Source organism: Echiichthys vipera, assembly GCF_963691815.1.
Source record: "Echiichthys vipera genome assembly, chromosome: 14".
Lineage (NCBI taxonomy): Eukaryota > Metazoa > Chordata > Actinopteri > Perciformes > Trachinidae > Echiichthys > Echiichthys vipera.
In genome coordinates, this window is record NC_139839.1 from 24,940,567 (window position 1) to 24,960,777 (window position 20,211).

Below are 20,211 nucleotides of genomic sequence, written 5' to 3' on the forward strand. Positions count from 1 at the left end.
GGTTCTTTTCTTTCTTTAGGATTATAAACCCTCTCAGGGGAATGATCTTGTTGGATTAATAATTATACATTGTAGCTATGTCATTAGGAACAATTCCCCCCCAAACTACATTTGTCAACATTTATCTGGGATAAATTTGGTTGGCACTGAATGTTGGATTCATTTAAAGAGTAATTATTTACTTTTTTCAGGTACACCATCATGGACATCATCAAAAGGAAAAAGGAGTGGAGCACAAGCAGAGTTAGCACTGAGCCATATTGGCACAAACAGAATTTATTTGGCCATATGGAAGACATATTCACATAGATCCTGGAGGTCACCCTAGAAAATACAGTAGACATATTTACAGAAATTCTTGATGACTTTGACTTCAGAAAATACAGTGCTGTTTTGTGTAGCTTTTTTTTACAAACACGTTAATAATACACTAATATTACAAGCATGGAAACAGCTACCCTACCATGCCTTTTGTGTCAAAAGGCGGATTAACTAGACAATGAGAAATGTTTCATAAAACAAAATTGGTTCAATATTTTTCTCGTATGAACTAAGCCAGAGGCTAGGCTAAAGTATTTAACTGGGGTTAACGTTTATATCATATTACAGTGCGTCGAGCTGCGCTGTGAAGATACTGACAGTCAGGTTGCAGAGTTTTAAGAACACACCATCATAGTGGTCACATATAAAAACTATTCCTGTACAGATATTTGTTGAGAGGGAGATCAATGGTTGTTAAGTTACTGTAAGATGAAGGATGTGGTTTAAGACTATTACTATTCCCGTATTTTCATCATGCAACACATCGACGTGGACCTGTTCATGTACTGGTCACTGAAGGACGTCATTAACAGCTGTCTGAGGCTGCATCACAGGGAGCTCCAGCTTCTCACACTCTGTCAGCTTCAGGCTTAAATGTTGGGCGATCTCATTAGGATCCGTGTAGAGTGCAGCAGGAACATTCTGGGGGAGAGAGCAACGTGCTCAAATGATGAATGCATCACACAAGCTTTTACAATATTAACTCTCAGGGAGTTTAAACGCACAGTCTACTAACAAAGACTCTACAGGAAATCTGCTGATGTTTAATTGGAAATGTTGATTTATTGTCAAACAAAATGGCAATTTTTGTGAGTTTTTATTTTCATGTCAGTTTTACTGAATATAGTGGTTCCATGTAAATACTTGTGTAGGAGCCATTTCTAGTGAAGTTCGAGTCAAGTGTATGTGGGACACCAAATTGTCCTTTTGGTGTCACCTTTGTGCTGTGGGTCACTTAACCTCTTCATGGCCTGCCAGCAGGACCACTGACTTTTCTCTCTTAGAGGCTGGAGCGGGCTCAGTTGAAAAGCTATAGTAAAGATGTTATCATACAAAACTAGACGATTTTAGGAATCTATTGGCATCAACCTTGACATGCTAGCTTGATGATCCAAAGTTAGGCTACATTTTGGCTGGCATGGCCATTTTCAAAGGGGTCTCTTGACATCTGACCTCAAGTTTGAGGAGTGTGTGCCTTATGAGCTAATTACATGCTACATTTAGAATTTACAGCTACATGCCAACAACTAATGTCATGAGATGCAGTTGAAAGCCCTGAAAAAAAAAAATAGTAAATGGATAGTACTAGCTTCAGGGTAGTAAAGGTCAAGAATTCATTCCAGCGGGACGGTCGGTGGCTGAGTGGTTAGAGCAGGTCCCCAAGGCAGCAGCCGTGGGTTCGACTCCGACCTGCAGCCCTTTGCTGCATGTCTCCCCCTGTCTCTCACCCCATTTCCTGTCTGTCCTATATAATAAAGGCTTGAAAAACTGCCAAAGAAAAAAGGATTCATTCCAACGCTCAAAAACGTGCCTTGGGAATCATGAGCAGATTCCTGCTATGTGGCTTGTTTCAGTGCATGTCATACTGTAGCTCACCTTCAGTTCTGCTATTTTACTTTCCCTCGTGCTGAACTCTCGTAGCATGTAGTCCTTTCCAGCCTGGAATCAAAAACAGCATCCCCATTAGTTCCTTTACTCTCAGTCACCGTGGATAACTTATTTTAATGCTATGACTTGCTATTACAAAAGCATGCAGTGTACTTCCTGGCAGGAGAAAAGCAACTTGCCTCGTGATACAGTCGTGTGTCATTTATTCTGATCAGCACTCCGTCCACTCGTAGGAAGAAACGCAGCAACAAGAAGAACCCGGTGGGCATCACCCTCTGCATCATCAACAAGACACACATGCGGCACACAACAAGAGATTCTCAGAGTCAGACACGTTATCACTTACTGGAAATACTGTTTGGCTTAGGTGTGCTGGAGGCAGGACATGATGCGGACCCAGCTAGCTTCCCACAATAGCACAATGTCAATGTTTCAGCATCTCAGCAGAAAGCATCAATTGTATGCGATTGAAGCAATGAAAATGTGGATTTTTAGTTGTTCATTTTAAGAGAGCAGTCTTATGTTCTCTATTGTATCTTTAGTATTGCTCTTAACTAAGCAAAAGTATTTCTTATCCGATTACTCAATTACGCGATGAAATAAACGGTAGTATACTCAATTACTAAAACATTCAATAAGTGCAGCCTTAATCCCACATGGGCTCAATCTGAGATGACATTCTTAGCACTGTGCAGCTGGCAGGGTCAACTCTGTTTGATGTACAGTCTAAGTGATTTGGATATTTGCGTACTAACATAGAGCTCCACTGAGTAATGTCTAGATCTTCTCAGGGTTGCAGTGCATGTGAGAATGGGGCTTTGATCATAGGCATGCAAAAAGCAAGTCTTGGAGCCATTTAGGGGCACAACATTATCATTTCTTTAATGCTCTTTGGCGGTCTAAGATAAATCCCTCCACTTATGGGCAGCTTCCAGGTGTAAAAGTGTGTAACTATGACAGCGAGGTTCCTGCAAAAGAGAGCCGGTGTATCTACTCGAAACTAAACTTGAAACTTGAAACTAAAAAACACGAGCTGTCGCCTCAGTTAAGTAAGCACAGATTACAGACTGTGGCCGAAAAAAACCATTCAATGCTCAGCCTTCCTGTTAAAAGTTACTAAATCTGCTACCCTTTTCGATCGATGCTATCAGTTTAACATCAACGAAGCACTCACAATTTTGACGCTGATCATCGAGACACCGTGGTCGTGCAGCTCGTCCTCAAACAGCAGGACCTCATCGAAGAACATGATCTGTTCCCGAGCCTTCAGCTTCTCCATGTCGATACGCTCCGTCGTCTTAGTCACCTTCACATGAACAACGAGGAGAAATGAGACACAGGTGGAAGTAGAGCTGGACTCGCACATAACAAAGGAGTTGAAGATACAGTGTTCTGTTACTAAACACGACTCACCTTCATCTGCATACTTTCTCCTATAAGAGTGCCTCTGTAGTCTGTGGTGTACGTCCAGTCGTAAGGTCTCACCACCTCTTTGGAGTGTTCAGAGTCAGCTCTGGAGGAGATCACAGATATTCATATTAACTACGCAGGTGACATTCTTGGTGTCTCTGAGAAAGAATGGCTTTACGTACCCTTTTTTTTGTGATTCACCTTTTTATTTAAAGAAAAACAAGTTATACATGTTGCTCGTATGTATTAGTATACATGTCATTAATCAAGAAAGAAAAAATTCACATCATTACAAAAGCACCCACACTCTCCCCCATCACAGTACTTCCACACCAGATCCGGACTGGTAAGGAACTTGAGAATCCAAAAAATAAGAAGTGGAAGTGATAATTAAAAAATTAAAAATAGAGTAAGTAACATAGGTAAATGTACAGCAATAAATAAGATAAGAGACAATATCATTTGTCTGCTCCGTTTGTACCTTTTCTCCATCCGAACTCTTCTTGCAAATAATATCTTATAGTGGGGTGATAGCGATTGCAAAATCAACACAAGTGACAATAATTATAGATTAAGTGAGATAGTGTGCTGTTTACATGTATAACTCTCTATTTGCTGAACCAAAGAAGGGAAACTGAGTCAAAAACTAGGGCGATTTATCAAGTTACCCAGTATCTTGGCTTAAAGTTGCTATAAAGTTTACCCAGGATTTCCAGTAACTCCCAAACTTATCTTGTTCAAGCCTGAGACTGAATATTAACTTCTCCATTATAAAACCTGAGATACAAGTGGAGGAGGCGAGGAAGAGACACAAAAAGAGAGGAGTCGAGGCATTTAACAAAACGAAATGTCAATAACGTTGTTGAATATTGAGATCACATTATTACTTGCAACTAATAAAATACATTTTAGTTAGTAATTCTTTTCTAGCGGCCGCTTTGGTGGTAAGATGTAACTGCCTCTGGAACTCCATCTCCCAGAGTTCCTTTGGAAGCCGAACGATGTCGACTGTATGGCGTCACTAGATTGACAGCCCTCACCTGTGTGGCGTTTCGTGAAGCCTTCACATGTCCACAGTATGAAATGTAACTGTTCCGGTCAGACGCATCAGAGTGAGCCTGACTTGGAATTCAGACTTGAACATTCCCTTTCATTGCACTTTTATTTGTCAGAAGTTTCGGATTTACGAGTGTAATGGAACACAGCATAACTGGCAAATAGCTCATCATAGATAGAAACTTAAAGAAAATGAACTAGATGAAAACCTTACAAATTATAATTATAAAGTGTACTCAGTTCTGTGTTTGGGCTACTTTCAGTATACTAATAAAATAAAACAAATTGCTTATTCAATATAAAACAAAATTAGAGGAAATTATTTCCAACATTCTTTTATTGAACAAACTAAACTGAACACAAAAGGCACAATTTGATATAAAATTGTTACCTTCTAAAGTGCCGTTTTCTACTGATACAAAGATACAATATTGTGTTTTTAAATGTTAAATGTAATACTTTTTAAGACCTGATCACTACTTAAAGTTCTAACTGATTAAATCAGCGACACACTTTTACTTACATTCACTATGTATTTATTGAAAGTTAGCACAGGTAGCTTAACCCCCGGGCGTATGGGACCTTTTGAATCCTATCAAGCAGTCATCAGACGGTTGGTCTGTTGTCAGATGAAGCCAAATCCAGCAGGATTCCATAAATTAACTACCGGTACACAGAATCAAACTACACACGCAGTGGTTAAATTCATGCAAACTTTAGTGTACAACCCAAACTGAATCTAAAATGTAATACCTCACCAAATGGGGTTTAAGGCTATTTAATACTTTTAAGGGCCTTAAGTATTGCTCAGTTGAGTGATCAACTTTTAATACTTTTTAAGACTTTTTACACCCAGTAACTATTGTGAAAGTTAATACCGCGATCGATATATGAGGACAGGCACATGACATTTAACACAGCAGGAGTTCTCTTCCATTGTATTAATGCAGAGGGAAACCTGTCTGCCTGATTAGACCTGACCTGGTACAAACAGTGCTCCCAGTCCCAAACTCAAGTTCTTCATGAAGTGTCTGAACAGGCAGCTGACGGGATAAAAGAGAGCGCAGCACGGCGGGTAACAAGACTTTGAGAGCAGATCAGTTTCCTTTGATTGCTAAATCAGCAGCAGCATCTCAAATCCGTGAACATTTTTTGAAACACATGAAAGTTTTGACATATCAAACGTTAATGAAACAATCCATATTACCTGCTCTCCTGCCATTCCTGAGCACAGGCCACTTTGACAGCGTCCTCCATGTTGTTGACTCTTTTAAGGGCATCAATGGCGTTGAATTCGATGCCGTAGCCATCTATGTGTTGGATGCGCAGGACGTTGTCCCCAAACATCATCTCTGGAAGTGAGGGCATGTTCATCTCCTCCGCTAACCTAAAAAGGCAAACAGTTAACAGCTGCTGATTGGTAACATTTTGAAAAGATCACACTTATTACACACTATATGTAATGATGCTTACAGTGGGGGAAAAGTCCCCTCAATTGGCCGCATGGGTGCAGATTCGGATCTGCATCCCTGAGTGGCTGTAATGGAACACAAGCCAGATTTCAAAAGGCTTTTGAAAGAAATGCTGGAAGAGTCCAAAATGAGCATGAAATGAGAAAGCTGAGCTATCATTGCATCCAACTGGAAACTGGAGCGTGTGAGTGTATATGTGAGTGTATATGTTTGTGTGTGTGTGTGTGTGTGTGTGTGTGTGTGTGTGTGTGTGTGTGTGTGTGTGTGTGTGTGTGTGTGTGTGTGTGTGTGTGTGTGTGTGTGTGTGTGTGTGTGTGTGTGTGTGTGCGCCAGGATATTTGTTTCTTTATAGTTGTGTGCCTGTTTCTTTAGCTGTGTGTGTGTGTGTGCGCGCGCGCCGGGGTACTTGTTTCTTTATAGTAGTGTGGCTGTTTCTTTAGCTCTCTCCAAACTCTGTGTGTGTGTGTGTGTGTGTGTGTGTGTGTGTGTGTGTGAGTGAGTGAGTGAGTGAGTGAGTGAGTGAGTGAGTGTGTGTGTGTGTGTGTGCCAGGGTATTTGTTTCTTTATAGTAGTGTAACTGTTTCTTTAGCTCTGTCCTAACCGTTTGTGTGTGTGTGTGTGTGTGTGTGTGTGTGTGTGTGTGTGGGGAAACACAATTCCACACATGACCAGTACTGAGCTCTGCAGGTGTAAAGGGGAACAGGATTGCAAAACTAGACCTATGCGGTACTCTGACAAAGACACAGTGCAGGGGCACAGGGTAGTCCAGGATAGCTCACCTTGTAGAGTGTGCACCCCATATACTTAAGGCTGAGGACCACAGCAGCCCAGGATCCATTCAAACCCGCGGCTCATTGCTGCCTTTCATCCCCTCTCTCTCCCCTTACCTGTCTATCTACACCTGTCCTATCACATAAAGGAAAACGACCCAAGAGCACACAGAGCCATGTTGTTTTTGGTGCATACACAATTATACACAATAATGCTTGAGTATGTTGAACATACCTGGGCTGCATAACCTGGGTAAAATCGAACCTGGAGGGTCCAACAGCATTGAACAAGTAAGGGCGCACTCACACTGTCCGTCCGTACCGTGCCCCGTGCTTTAGGATACTTGTCCCCCCCTCCTTCTCCCTCCGCGGCCCAGGCCCGTTTGTACTCACACTGCCTGGACCTCGCACGAATGCCTCTTGCTGCCTATACGTCATCACGCCGTAACACGTCACACGCATTGATTGACGTCATCGCTATGCATCGCTTTGTTTACAAATCTTTCCTTAGACTTCTGAGTTTTTGTGCGTCTTGTCGACTGTTTTAGAATATTTTCATCGACCAAATCTGCAGTAAACACTCCACCTCCGCATCACACCAACGTGAACCTTTCACCCCCATTGTTTTAAATGCCCGCGCATGGTCCCTCCTTTTTTTTTCTATGTCCCAACAGGCGCAAATAAAATGACGTCAGAGCCGCCGTAGGCCTCGTGCTCATGCACATGTGCACACTCTTGCTCGTACTTGTGCAAACGTGCTTTAAAAAGGCCCACCTCTCCCAAACGGGCGTGGCTTGCACTCACACTGGTAAAACGAACTAGACTTTAGCCGTGAAACGTGCTTGGGCACGGTACGGATGGACAGTGTGAGTGCGCCCTAAAAGGCAGAAGACAGAACTGCTACCTACTGTAAGAGGAGCATCTCACCGTTCAATGTCCTTGGATTTCATGATGTGGTTTCTGGCAGCAGTCACTTTCCAGGGTCCAAAGGTGAAGTCCTGCTTACTGCTCTTGAAGCCATGTGACATCATCGTGGACAGTGAGGCCAACATCAACTGCAAAAGAGATCATCAGCAGACGTTTTAAAGGGGCTGTCTCTAGTTCTTCGTCATGACCGCTGGCTTCTTCTCAACTGTTGGAATGAAACACTGATATGACTGAGTTGGATGGGGTAGAGGTAAGGGCTCTGCGCAGGACAGTCAAGTTCCTCCACAGCAAAGGCTTGTCTAATAGTAATCCAAGTTCTATTGTTAACAAGTAAATGGGAGGAGGGGAGAAAACACAAACAACAAAAAAGATGAGGGGAAAATGACTGGCAGTAAAATTTAAAAACAACAGCTACCTGTCTCAAATTGCTTAGGACCTAGATATATACCTATAACAGTACAAATGTCTACAAAAACAGCTGAAAATATATGAAATATTGGTATACAGTTATATTTATAAACACTGAACATGTTCAAAAAAAGGACTTAAAAATCGTATTTAATTATTTTTGAATGCTCCTTTATGAGATGTTGTGTGACATCTTTGTCCTGTCACACCGGGGGACATTCGTGTCACACCAAAGGAGCTTTCAGCCTTTTGTGTCACTTAATGACCATGCTATACCTAGCTAACCTGACATTAGCAGTTAGCAGGGCACATTTGCAAAATTTTACATAATAATATACTTTAACATACAGTTTATTTTAAATTACATTACAATATAATTTAAAAAAAATGTATCACTTATGTAATGCTTTGAAAAAAGCTAAATATGTGAACAGTTCATGTTCATGTGCACTTCACAGGGGTCTTCAGTAACATGCTCTTTAAAGGGGTCCTCCAACTAAATAAAGTTTTCTGTGAAATTGCCTGATTAAATTGAAGATATGGTGTCACACCGGAGGACATGGGTTTCTGACACAACAACGTGTATTAAGTCCCTACGCTTTTAAAAACATATGAATGAAATACATTAAAGCCATGAACTTAAGCAGACACTTGTTATATTATGCCTGAGGTATTTAGCAACATTTTTATGCTTTAACTTTTATTATATAAAAGTTGTAATTTTCGAACCATGCCTGAGACAGTCACACCATCACACATTATTCTGAAACTTGGCTCAAAAACGTGAGAAATCTAATGACAAAGCAGTTTTTATGAGAATAGGTCCTTGTAAAACAACGAAATCTTAAATCATGTGCTGCATTTAAAATCGTGCCAACACTAATTAGATTCATTTCTTATCTTGTGTGACAACAAAACTGCCAAGTCACGTCAACAACCCATCCACCTAGGAATGTTTGATGATTTGACACTTTCGCTGTTGTGTCGGTGCACTAGTTTCAGCTAAAATAACTATCAAAGCTATTGGAAATGTATGAGTTGTAGTTTGTGAGACAAAAGCTGCATTAATGCTTACAGTTAGTGCTCGGTCTCAGAGAACACCTGTCTGCTGGGCGGACACGGAAGACCGCCGTGGACCACACACACTCCGCTAGTCACTACAACTGTGTGTTACACGGACACGAACAGAGAGGAAAGACTGTTTACCTTGGTGCTGTTGTCAACTGTTACCTGTCATGGAGGCTACTGGTGTGCGCCGGCATAAACTGTCCGGTTATGTTCGCTACGCTCGCGCTGTGGTTCCGCTTTTCCTTTGCCGTTCTGTTTCCGGTGTTAAAGTGTGTGTGTTTACAGACACGAGTTGGTCCCTGCTGCCGCTGCACTCTCGTGTTTTTTATTGGCTATTTTATTCAGGATTTTATGCGTGCGGCAACGTGGGCGCTGCCCTGGATCCGGGTACTTTATCACCACTGAAAGGGCATCCCGGGGAGAAAACCTGCTCAAGTGCTCGACAGGGCGCCCTCCCAGTGGTGAACCAGAGAGAGAACGCAATGCAATGCCATTGATGCCACAGGCTACAGTAGAAAGGTGCCTGCGCCCTGCCGCATGCAGCTGGTGCCCTGATGCACACCCACTCTCTTCATCTGCCTGTCCTTCAGATCAGGGATTGTGTCTGCAGAGAGCTTTTTTATGTCCTTAGCGCACACACTAGTCCTTTCTGAAGTTTGAGAATCCATCCTGTTAGAACAATACATTTTCTTTTTTTTTCTTTTTTTATTGACACACAGAACCATGAGGTGGTAGGAGAGACTATATGGAAGTCCATACGGGACTTTATTAAAATGATAATGTACACTTGAAGTTTGAAATGTAATTCCACAATAGCATTATCATTTTTCCACATATGCATGTCTTGTTGAGTAAAAATGAAAAGAACCCAATTTTATTTGCATATAATTGCATGGGCGTTCTCTCATCATATTAAAATGAAAACTGGAAAAGCTGTTTGACATTTCATTTCAGATTTAGATGGCAACATGAGTACTCATGTATTACAGTAGATATTAATGCTCCAGGGTGATCATTCAGTCCATTTAGTTTAGCCTGCTATTCTTTAACATGTATTTGTAAAGATATATATCCACTGTCTTCCATCAGTTATAGGCCACTGTAGCACAAAGGAAGATCATCTACAGGAAATAAGTCTGTGATGGTAAATATGTTGCAAAATGCCAGAGCTTTAGGCTTGCTGTGAGAAGAACAAGTTGAATAAAAATCTGAATGTGTGTATGTTGGATTTGCACAGGATATTCACACACATGAGCTGAGTAACGAGAAAGACAAAAAAAATGAGAACTGGAAATTTTCACTCAGAGGAAATAGTCCCGCACCCGTGTTCTTAATGTTCTTAATTTACACAAATACAATGAAGGCTGCTATCAATATTTATTGATTTTACTTGAATAAATTCAGCTTCACAATTGTGCTCTCTCCCCTCCCAAAGTGCCGAATCACACACTTAACATCACCCTTTTTCTACAAGCTCTCCGGTGTTTTTTCATGACTCCATATTCAGTTCACATGTGTATGAATCTTTATACAAGGGGACATTTAAACATACAGGTTTAGATTTGTTTTCTACAATTTCTTACAGTTTACAAGATCATTTATTTAAGTCCCCTGGGATTCCATATTTCAACGTGGAGGCTGCCACAGGGCCTCGGCAAAAAGGGGGAAGATGAGGGAACATGTTAAAAGAAAGAAATATTATTAATATTATTATTAACCTTATTACATATAATTTACATGTATAGTAATATGTATATTTTTGCCCTTCTCATCTTTCTAATTGCCTGCCAGTCAAAATCACCACATTATTATTATTATTATTAGTGAATATTGAAGTAAACTGACAAACAATGCTTATATGTCAAACAGAAATATTGAATCTAGTCGGATAATTAAAGATTTGAAATACATACAATTGTAATTATTGCATTATACAGAGAAGGAAATATGTTCAGCTTTAAAAATAAAAAAAAAACACTTACCATATTATCAGTTTTTTCAAAATTTTGCAAATCCTGCAAAAGGGGGGGGGGCGCCATTAGTTAACACTATTGCATGGTAAAGTATGTAAATACACGGAGGAGCATGTTCTTCATCACTGCAGACTCTCCATCTGGTGCGGGCTGAGGTCCATGTTCAGATTTGTAGAAAGATTGCCCTCTAGTGGCAGAAAAGATCACACACACACACACACACACACACACACACACAAACACACACACACTGAACTGTCCAGAGTATTTTGTTTTGGATACTTTTGGTCAGTTACATAAATGCAGGGGATCTAAGAAGATATTTAGAGAGTCAACCAACAGCAGCTTTTGAAACTCATATCAAATCCTATCTCTGGAATAGAGTGATTTTCTTGAGATATTTTAGAAAAAGTAATACTTTTATAACCTGAACAATTACACAAAGTTGCTGACAATACTGGCAGATGCAGACATAGAAACAACAAAGCTGGCAATGAAGAGTTACAGGACAAGCAGCATACTGACAAACTGAATACTTTATTTTGCAAAAACATAATCAATATTGTGCAGACCTCCATAAAAGCCATAGGCATTACTTTGACAGACACCACTATGGGATGCCGAAGTTGAACTTGATGGCACTGAAGAATAGTTCACGCATAAATCACAAGGTTTCTTATTCTAGGAAGCTTAAAAATGCACAGCACAGTTTGTATCTGATATTAGCTTATTTGCACAACATCATACAACATAAACAATGTCATTTGACCAGCCATCATTTATGACATGAGGATTAACAAGGCATTAAAACTTGTTTTTTTTCAATCACGTTTGTTATCCAATATTGTCACATACAGCACATCCTCCCAGATGCTGCATAGATGTTTAGCAAGACACTGTTATTGAACCATTGAATTTCACACATCACTCTCATATGGGTAATAGGGGCCACCTGAACATTAGTGGGTCCACCCGCATTAGATCAGTGGTGGATGTCACTCATCTAATGAGAGCAGCAAGTGGTAAACATGTTTTACAAGACACATTAGAGCAATACTACTACTACTAATAATAATAATAACAATATTATAATATAATGACCTATGATTTGTGATAATAATGTATCATTGTGTGGCTTGATAAAAGTCACATTGGGTGCAATATGGGATTTGGGCATTAAATCTTGGTAATTCTCTAAAGTAAAAAAGAGACTTCAGATTGTTCAACTATAAATCTAAATAGGCCTAACTTTGTTTTTGTATTTTGCTGTAGGCCCTGATTTTTTTCTGCAGCAGTTAATACTCTGCTTTTGCTTTACATTGATCCCATAAGCGACTGAACTGGAGAACTAATGCATCTTTATCTTTTTAGTCTATGTCTGGGTCATCAGGACAGGGATGGGCAGCATTTCATGTATAACATGCGTTTGAAATCTAAAATTGCATTTAAAAAAAAGAAAATCGTATTTGATGGACTTGATAGAAATGGCTCCTTTATTTTAATCCGTTTTTAATCACACTGAAAACACTTCTTTAAAATCTTTTTCTAATTAAGAAAATACTTTCCCTAAAAATGAGGGCGGGTGCAGAAACCATGGCCGGGAGGGAGAGGGAAAGCAACTGGAGCATATAAGGTGGGCGACATGTGTTGGTATTTCACGATATATACATAAAGGTTATTAGTACAGTCTATTAATTCGATATTTTTTCAATAGAAATTCAATAAACACTTGTAAATCACCATTGGAACTCCATTCCTGCTGTTAAAAATAGACTTGGCTACAATATAGCAAATAGCTTACCTCCCATGGCAGTTACCATGTCAGACAACCGTCTAACTGGTGGCGTCTTGAGGAAGTAAAACTGGAGTGACAGCTCTATTTCTATATCCATGCAGGCTGCATGATGCAGCTAAGCCAGAAAGGGTTGAAGAATGGGTCAACATGTGTGGAGTAGATGCTCACTCCCCCCTGTAGGTGGTGTGGGTAGGCTGCTTTTGCTTTCTGTTTCAAAATACAGTATATGAAAGGTTTTGCTACAGATTTGTTACCTGCATGATGGTAGAATAGGTTGCAAGGTGGTGTGGTGGTTAGCACTGTCTCCTGTCTCCTCTAAATTGCCATAGGTCTGAGTGTGAATGGTTGTCTGTGTCTGTGTCTGTGTCTCTATGTGCCCTGTAATAGACTAGGCGTCCTGTCCAGGGTGGACCCCACCTCACAGCCAATGTCACCTGGGGTCGGCTTCAGTTTTGCCTGGCTAATGTTGGGACCCAACACTGTCAGTCTGTCCTTCCAACTCTGTGGTCCAGAGTATGATGCTTAGCATCTACTGATCAGAATCCCATTACATTTTCTATGGATGCCCATGCTCTACAGATGATGCTTCCAAATGATTTACGTTTGATCTGCTGTAAGCCTCAGTTCCAAAACGAATAAAACTATAAGTTGTAGTGCATATTCATGGATCTCCAGGTAAAATTTCCTTTTGTGTACAACAATTAATATAATATTTTTCCTGAGAACATCAATGCTCCTATAAGGACAAAACTTAGTTTGACTCCTATTTATTTTTGCATCTGGACAAACATGAATCAGTATGTTTGTCATAAGACGTTTCCTGGGGGATGTAATGGACAGTGCGGTCTCTAGGGGCTGCTAGTGGGAATTTTACTTGGATCGCTGCATAGGAAATTGATTTCAGGAGGCTGGGCCTTATCAAAAATCCTTGCATATGATTGGATAAACCACTTGTCCGTCATCTTTATTGAGTTCTACTTCAACCACTCACATCAAAACCATCGGCAAAAACATGGTTTCCACCAACAAAAGCCTTCAGAGCCGTTCTCTGATCTTCTTTTAAAGCAGAAATATTCTCTAGATTGGAAACACGGACACGGAACAGCAGCATCCACGCTGACGCCTGCTTCCTCGATGCAAGCCGCCATTGTTGTCTGAATAACAACCGTTGTTTCTCCGCTACGTCACATCTATAAAACCTCGCCTGGCGGTCCTGATTGGCTCGACCACCTGAAATAACTTTCCTACAGAGCGATCCCAGATGGTTGAGTGAAGCTATGCGGTGTCAAGGCGGAAGCAAGGCGGAACGAAACTCATCTGGCGATAGTCGGGTTAGGGCTGGGGCCCTTCTGTGTGGAGTTTACATGTTCTCCTTGTGTCTGCGTGGGAGCTCTCTGGGTTCTCCGGCTTCCTCCCGAAGTCCAAAGACTTGCATGTGTTAATTGATGATGTATGGATGATGGATATTTGTAATGATCCATAATTTAAATAAACACAAACTTACTTCCATTATCTTTTATTAATACAATATTAAGAAATGAGATGTGTCAACTGTGCCAACATATCTCACAGCATTGCAAAGACTTTTAATATTTTCGCCACCAGAAGATATTTAGCCCATCCACTGACACAAGACACTTCAGACACTACAGTATTTGTACACAGCTGTAGATGTCTGTGTGTAATAAGGTGTAATAAGTAGGCAGAGAGACCGGCTGCAAAGCCTTCATTGCCACCAACTGCACTTGTGAACGACCATTAACAGTCTGCTGAGCGGTGGCAATGTCTAAGGGCTCCAAAAATTCAAAATGGCTACGGGGACATGCCAAACTCGCCAGGTTTTGGCTACAAAGGATCCGTCTTGTGTAAGAATGAAATCATGTTCTTGTAACCGGAGCGACCCAGGGCATGATTGGCTTACCTGACATTCTTACCCTAAACTAACCAATCTCACTCCTCATGCCTAACTCTCACTTTTACACAAGATGGATCCCCCAACTCAAGACTTCCAAACCATAGTCCACAAACTAATGGGGGACGTCACAATAGCTACGTCCACTTCTTTTATACAGTCAGAGAGAGATTAGCGATCCGTCTAAGAATTGATTTTTCCCCCACCTCTAGTCCCAACCATAGACTGTATGAATGTCTAGGGTCCGAACACACCCTCCTCATGCAGCTCAATTCTGTGATCAGCACTCAGCCAATCATATGAATGCTGATAAAAATTTAAACTTGCATACTGTTACTTTATTGTTGTTTTATTTCAATATGTTTTATTTCAATCTGCCGCTAAACTGCACGGTGCGTATTGTTGTATATTGTATATACCTACGTTTAACCACAAGGTCTGTTGCACTCTGTCACACATAGTTATTGTTTGATTTATTTTATGTTAGCTTTATTTTGATTTGATTATGTTTTTATGCTTATTGTCACTCTGATTCTTTCCCATCTTTGTATTGAAACTGTTGCACAATAATCTCCCTGGGGATCAATAAAGCTTCTTGAATCTTGAATCTTGTTATTCAGGTTCAACCAATCAATCCTCAAACTGCTTTAAAAGAACCAAATTAGCTGTCTGAGAATAAACAGGAGTGTTGTAGCCTGATAACAGCTTGTTAGCCTGAATTAGTGAAGCCACATTTGAAGAACAGGGCCCTGGCTTCTGACACCAGTACATGGTGTTAGCATGCACAACACATAAGATAAACACACTCGTTGTCAGTGAGTCTGTTGATCCACCACTTTGATTCCGACTGAAATACCAGCTCTTGGATGAACATTCAGTAGAGACTTGTTCCCCAGAGGATGAAAGTGTGTCCTCTAGGATTTTTTTCAGCAGTGTGGGCAGGTCAACAACAACACAAAAAGTAATATATAGTAATATTATAATATATTAGTATGTGCCAATATCATCAGCAATCAGACATGTTTTGTTGGGTTTGTGATGACCTGTAAGAATTAGACTTTGAACAGCAGATCAGATCATGCAGTGGCTCCACTAAGTCTTCATCAAGGTCTGTTTTCTCCCACCAGGTATTTAAACATTCCTCTGGGATTGATTCTGAGCATTTGATTTGGATCATGGTCCTAAGTGTCAAAAGTTACACTACTCTCTCACTCTTGTTGCACCTGGGATACAGCTAGAATATGTCAAACTTTGAGCCTGAGCACTTCAGTATCTTATTTCGGAGACTCGATAAATCATTTTAGTGCTATGAACAGTGCAGTCTAAAATAGAATGTTTTAAAACCTCACTCTCACAATAATCTAATATTATTGTTATTTGTGAATATTTGTCATTTCTTGGGTCAGATGATCCTGATTATTACCTATATTATTACCTATAGATTATTACCATATATATATATATATATATATATATGCTGTACTAGCATGTTTTTTAGCAGACAGTTTATGGAATTCTGAACTATAACTAATAAAAAAAAAACACAACCAGCTTGAACAACAACGTGGTGGTTTAGGAAAGTGCTCCACTCTACTCATGAAACTTTAATCATCTCTGGATGCTATGATGATTCAATTTTATCAAAATTGGTATTTTAAAAAAACAACGGTATATAAATAAAAAATGTCTTCAATGCTGCAGCACAAGCACAGACTAAATATTCACCTGAACAGAAGACATTTTTTGAAAACAGAAAACTGTCCCATATATCCATAATTCAGTGATATTACACAGTCAAATGTGTCTGCACCTAGATGACATATTTGCAGCAGGAGAATCACATGCAGGCTCCCCTTAAAGAGGGAGCGTGAACAGTGATCCGAATCAGTCAGCTGCACCGTGGACCATGTGTGCATGCATCCTCCTTCAGCTGTTTTAAAACGACACCTCCCCCCTCCTTCCCAAATCCTGCTCCCGCTCCGAGTGCAGTCATTTCTAGTGCAGAGAAATGTCCCTTGTGACACTGAGGGATGACGCAGGCTCTCTCTTCCTTTATCTGTTTCACCCCCCCCCCCCCACCAACACCATCTTTTCCCTCTTTTGACTTGCTCTCCCCTTCTTTTTTTGCTCTGGCGCTCCCCCTTTCTCCATTTCCTCTCCCTGTCTCTCCTTCTCCTCTTGCTGTCTCCCCCCTCTCTCCCCTCCTTTTTGCTCTCTCTCTCTCTCTCCCTCCCTCTCTCTCTCTCTTTCTCTCTCTCTCTCTCTCTCTCTCTCTCTGCTCCGGCACTGCAGTGCTGATTGTGATTGCACACACACACACACACACACACACACACACACACACACACACACGCTCACGCTCACGCAAGCAAGCACACACACGCGCACACACACAGGAGCGTAGCTGAGAGGCAAGGACTGCAGCAGCATGCACCAACCGCGGCTGAGCTGTTCAGGGACACGAGGAAGGGGAACTGAGGGGAGAAAATAGTGTGCTATCTCACACCAGCCTACGTGTGCATCTTTGCAGCGGTGGAAACGATGCTTTTCAAGAGCAGATAGCTTATGTTATCCGGCCTCCTCTGCACTACCTCTGCATCCCATTCACCCTGCTCCTCCCACTCCAACTCTTCCTCCTCCTCTTGTCTACAGCATCATTAGACCGGACTACAGATTGACCAGGACTGGCGAGTGGTGGATGGGCAGGTTTGCCCCGGCTGAAAGATTCTTCTGTGGCTATGCTACATCTAGACCTTCACTGATGGCTGGATTGTAATCAACATTTGGAGCTAGAAGATATCCCACAACCCGAAAGGAGTCTTGGATGTGTGTCTCATTCTTTACCAGTGTTGTCATTGGCGCATTTCCTTTATTTCACTGGTTGTTTTTGCCTTCTCTCAGACTGGCTAGCAGGCACTGCAGCATCAGGACCGCAAGACCCATGAAGCAGTAGGGCATGAGGACCCAGGGGCCACCCAAAGGAAGGGCTTGAGTGCTTCCATTGCTACCACTGCTGCTGAGGTGCTTATCTTGATTTTTTTTTCTCCAGAAAAGGGTGTCTGGTGGGGGTTGGGGTGGGTGGTGACAGCACAGGTACCCAGGCCCCTGCAGAGCAGAGCAGAGCGGGTGGCTCTTGCGTAGAGGAGGCAGGCAGGACGTCCTGTGGGAAAGGGGGGAAGAAGGGCTGGCTCGAGCATTGGGCTCCTGATGGTGGCTATTTTTGTCTCCCCTAGCTGAGTGATTGGGACAGCGGGTGGAAGAGAAGATGCTTATGGCCCGAGACACGGCGCGGGATGAGGCTCAAAAGCTACACAGGAAGTGGCTGAAGCACCAGGCCTTTATGGCGGAACTGGCCCGCAATAAAGAATGGCTTGCCAAGATAGAACAGGTGAGTGGAGGTGACCAGGGCATGATGATGGAGAGAGGGTTGGATGGGGAGGTCAGATAGGCAGTGCAGGTGAGTCGGAGAGAGGGGGGTCAGGGAAGCACCATTTCCAAAGACAGAACCTGACTGAGTAACAGTGGGTGTGGTGGCAGTAAAATCAAATAGGTGAAAGTGGGGAGATGTCATCACTCAGCTTTCATTTCATTACTTTGCTTGGGGACATCCTGAATTACATTCTCAAGGTTATATTGCTATTGTGGCTGTGTTGTTCAGGTTCACAGGTGGTACGATCCCTGTGGTTCTTTGGTCTCTCTGCACAGAGGTTACACCACCTGAATTTCATTGCTCAGTTATGGAGGTTACAGTGAATCATACAGAGGACACATAAACCTTTGCAGCAGTGAAGGCCAAACACACAGAGGCTGCAGATTCCTTTCATTCCCATGTATTTATAAATGGTATCTTTTAGGAACACATATCAAGTCAGTTCATATCATGAGAGCAGCCATAGGTTTGCCTTTTTTCTTTGGCCACAAATTCCCATCATGCTTTGCGATCCTGACATACCACCATCCCATCCACACAGAATGTTTTCCATGCCGTCTGCCTCACTGGAGCTCAGGTGGGCTCTTGAGATGTAAATGAGTGAATGAGATTCCATTTCTTCTAATGGCATGCTGCATTTGGCCGGTTTAGATCACAAATATATTGCTGCTATTATTCCGAAAAATGTGATTATCAGCTCAGTCACACATGGTTGATGAGGAGGACATTTAAGTAGGTTTAAGTGGGTTTAACTTTAAGTCGGTCGAGCAAAGTTTGCAGAAACCATGACTTTTGCTCATAACGTATTTGCATTGTGTTAACATGTATTTTTTTCGTTTGATAATTTCTGACCTTACAGGTATCAACTGCATAATAAGTGATCATTCACACTGATGAGATCTTTGGGGTAAAATGCAATTTGGTTAAACCAGGAAGTGCTCTTTTGCACCCAGCCCCCATGCATCATATGAAAGACAGAAGCCTTTTGCAGCTGGAGTGCAATAATTCTCCTATTTTTTTAAATAAATATTGGAACCATTATTTTCTCATTAAGGCAGGTCAATGAGCAGATTATTCATTTCCTTTTGTGCATTTCAGTGGTCAAATCTGTCAGTGCACAATGTTTTAGTGTTTCTTCTAACAATGTTTTTGATGATTTCATAATCAGGTTTCTTACTTAAACTTGAAATCTAGAAGCAAATGAGTGGCTCCTCTCAGTCCACCTGCAGCAGTGAAGCTGTGTGACTAAAATGCATGACAAGTGGCTCCTAGATGCACATTTCAAAGAAAATGCTGAATAACATGATTGCAGTCCGTGTCGGGGAGGTTTGTCAGACTTTGACCTTGCTAAAATGTATTTACATCTCTGATAATATCCTGAGAGGTTTTGTTGACATTTCCAAGTGTTTGAATTATTCATTTTTTATTGAATACATTAAGAAATTCATTAGACTGTATAGATTTTTACACATTCAGTTTTGTAGTATATACAGTATTATTAAATATTCATTAGAAAGCAGTGTAACTAATTATAACCATAGTCCATGAAGATGAGCCCTGCTACCGTATATCACCTAATGAGGAAATCCTCATTATCCATCTTGGTTGTCCATGTGTGAAATGTATTTTAAGGTTCATCATAGTCTAGACCCTGACATCAAGTACAGTCACGATGCAGTTAAAAGATCACTTTTGCATGCCCATCAATGTGTGTAGATACTTTTAGTAGATGTCTCTTTATTTATTTAGTTTTCAGGTTTAGTCACTATCTGTGCAGTCATATTCATTTGTGTTCTCAACAGTGTTACGTCCTCATATCTTAGTAGTTCAGGATATTAGGTTTGTTCAAATACTGCCAGTTGAACAGTATTTACAGTCTTTTTCATGCATGATGAGATGGGGCTTGTTGGTGATTCTACATGATAATTTTGCATCTTTTTATGGAATTGTATGGTGATGAATCCTATATCATGATGCACAGTTACGCCGTCTATATTGATAAAAACAAGCAGACAAATATCTCAGAAAAATCTGATGTGAAATATTCTGAGGGAATATCAT

The 20,211-nt window shown here is 41.1% G+C and overlaps 1 protein-coding gene across 2 annotated transcripts; it reads right to left on the bottom strand.

Annotated features, from left to right (window-relative positions):
• Positions 1–289: 289 nt before the first annotated feature.
• tiprl (TIP41, TOR signaling pathway regulator-like) lies at positions 290–9,205 on the bottom strand. Of its 2 annotated transcripts, none has more exons than XM_083927527.1 (8): positions 9,179–9,205; positions 7,565–7,692; positions 5,603–5,782; positions 3,343–3,442; positions 3,104–3,235; positions 2,109–2,204; positions 1,918–1,980; positions 290–963 (listed from the first exon to the last, which is right to left on the bottom strand). In XM_083927527.1, the coding sequence occupies exons 2-8, from the start codon at positions 7,687–7,689 to the stop codon at positions 832–834; spliced, it is 828 nt and encodes a 275-aa protein (XP_083783653.1). In that variant the 5' UTR covers positions 7,690–7,692; positions 9,179–9,205; the 3' UTR covers positions 290–831. The 2 variants fall into 2 exon arrangements, with proteins under 2 accessions (XP_083783653.1, XP_083783652.1); XM_083927526.1 differs by having other exon boundaries at positions 9,048–9,199.
• Positions 9,206–20,211: the final 11,006 nt, after the last annotated feature.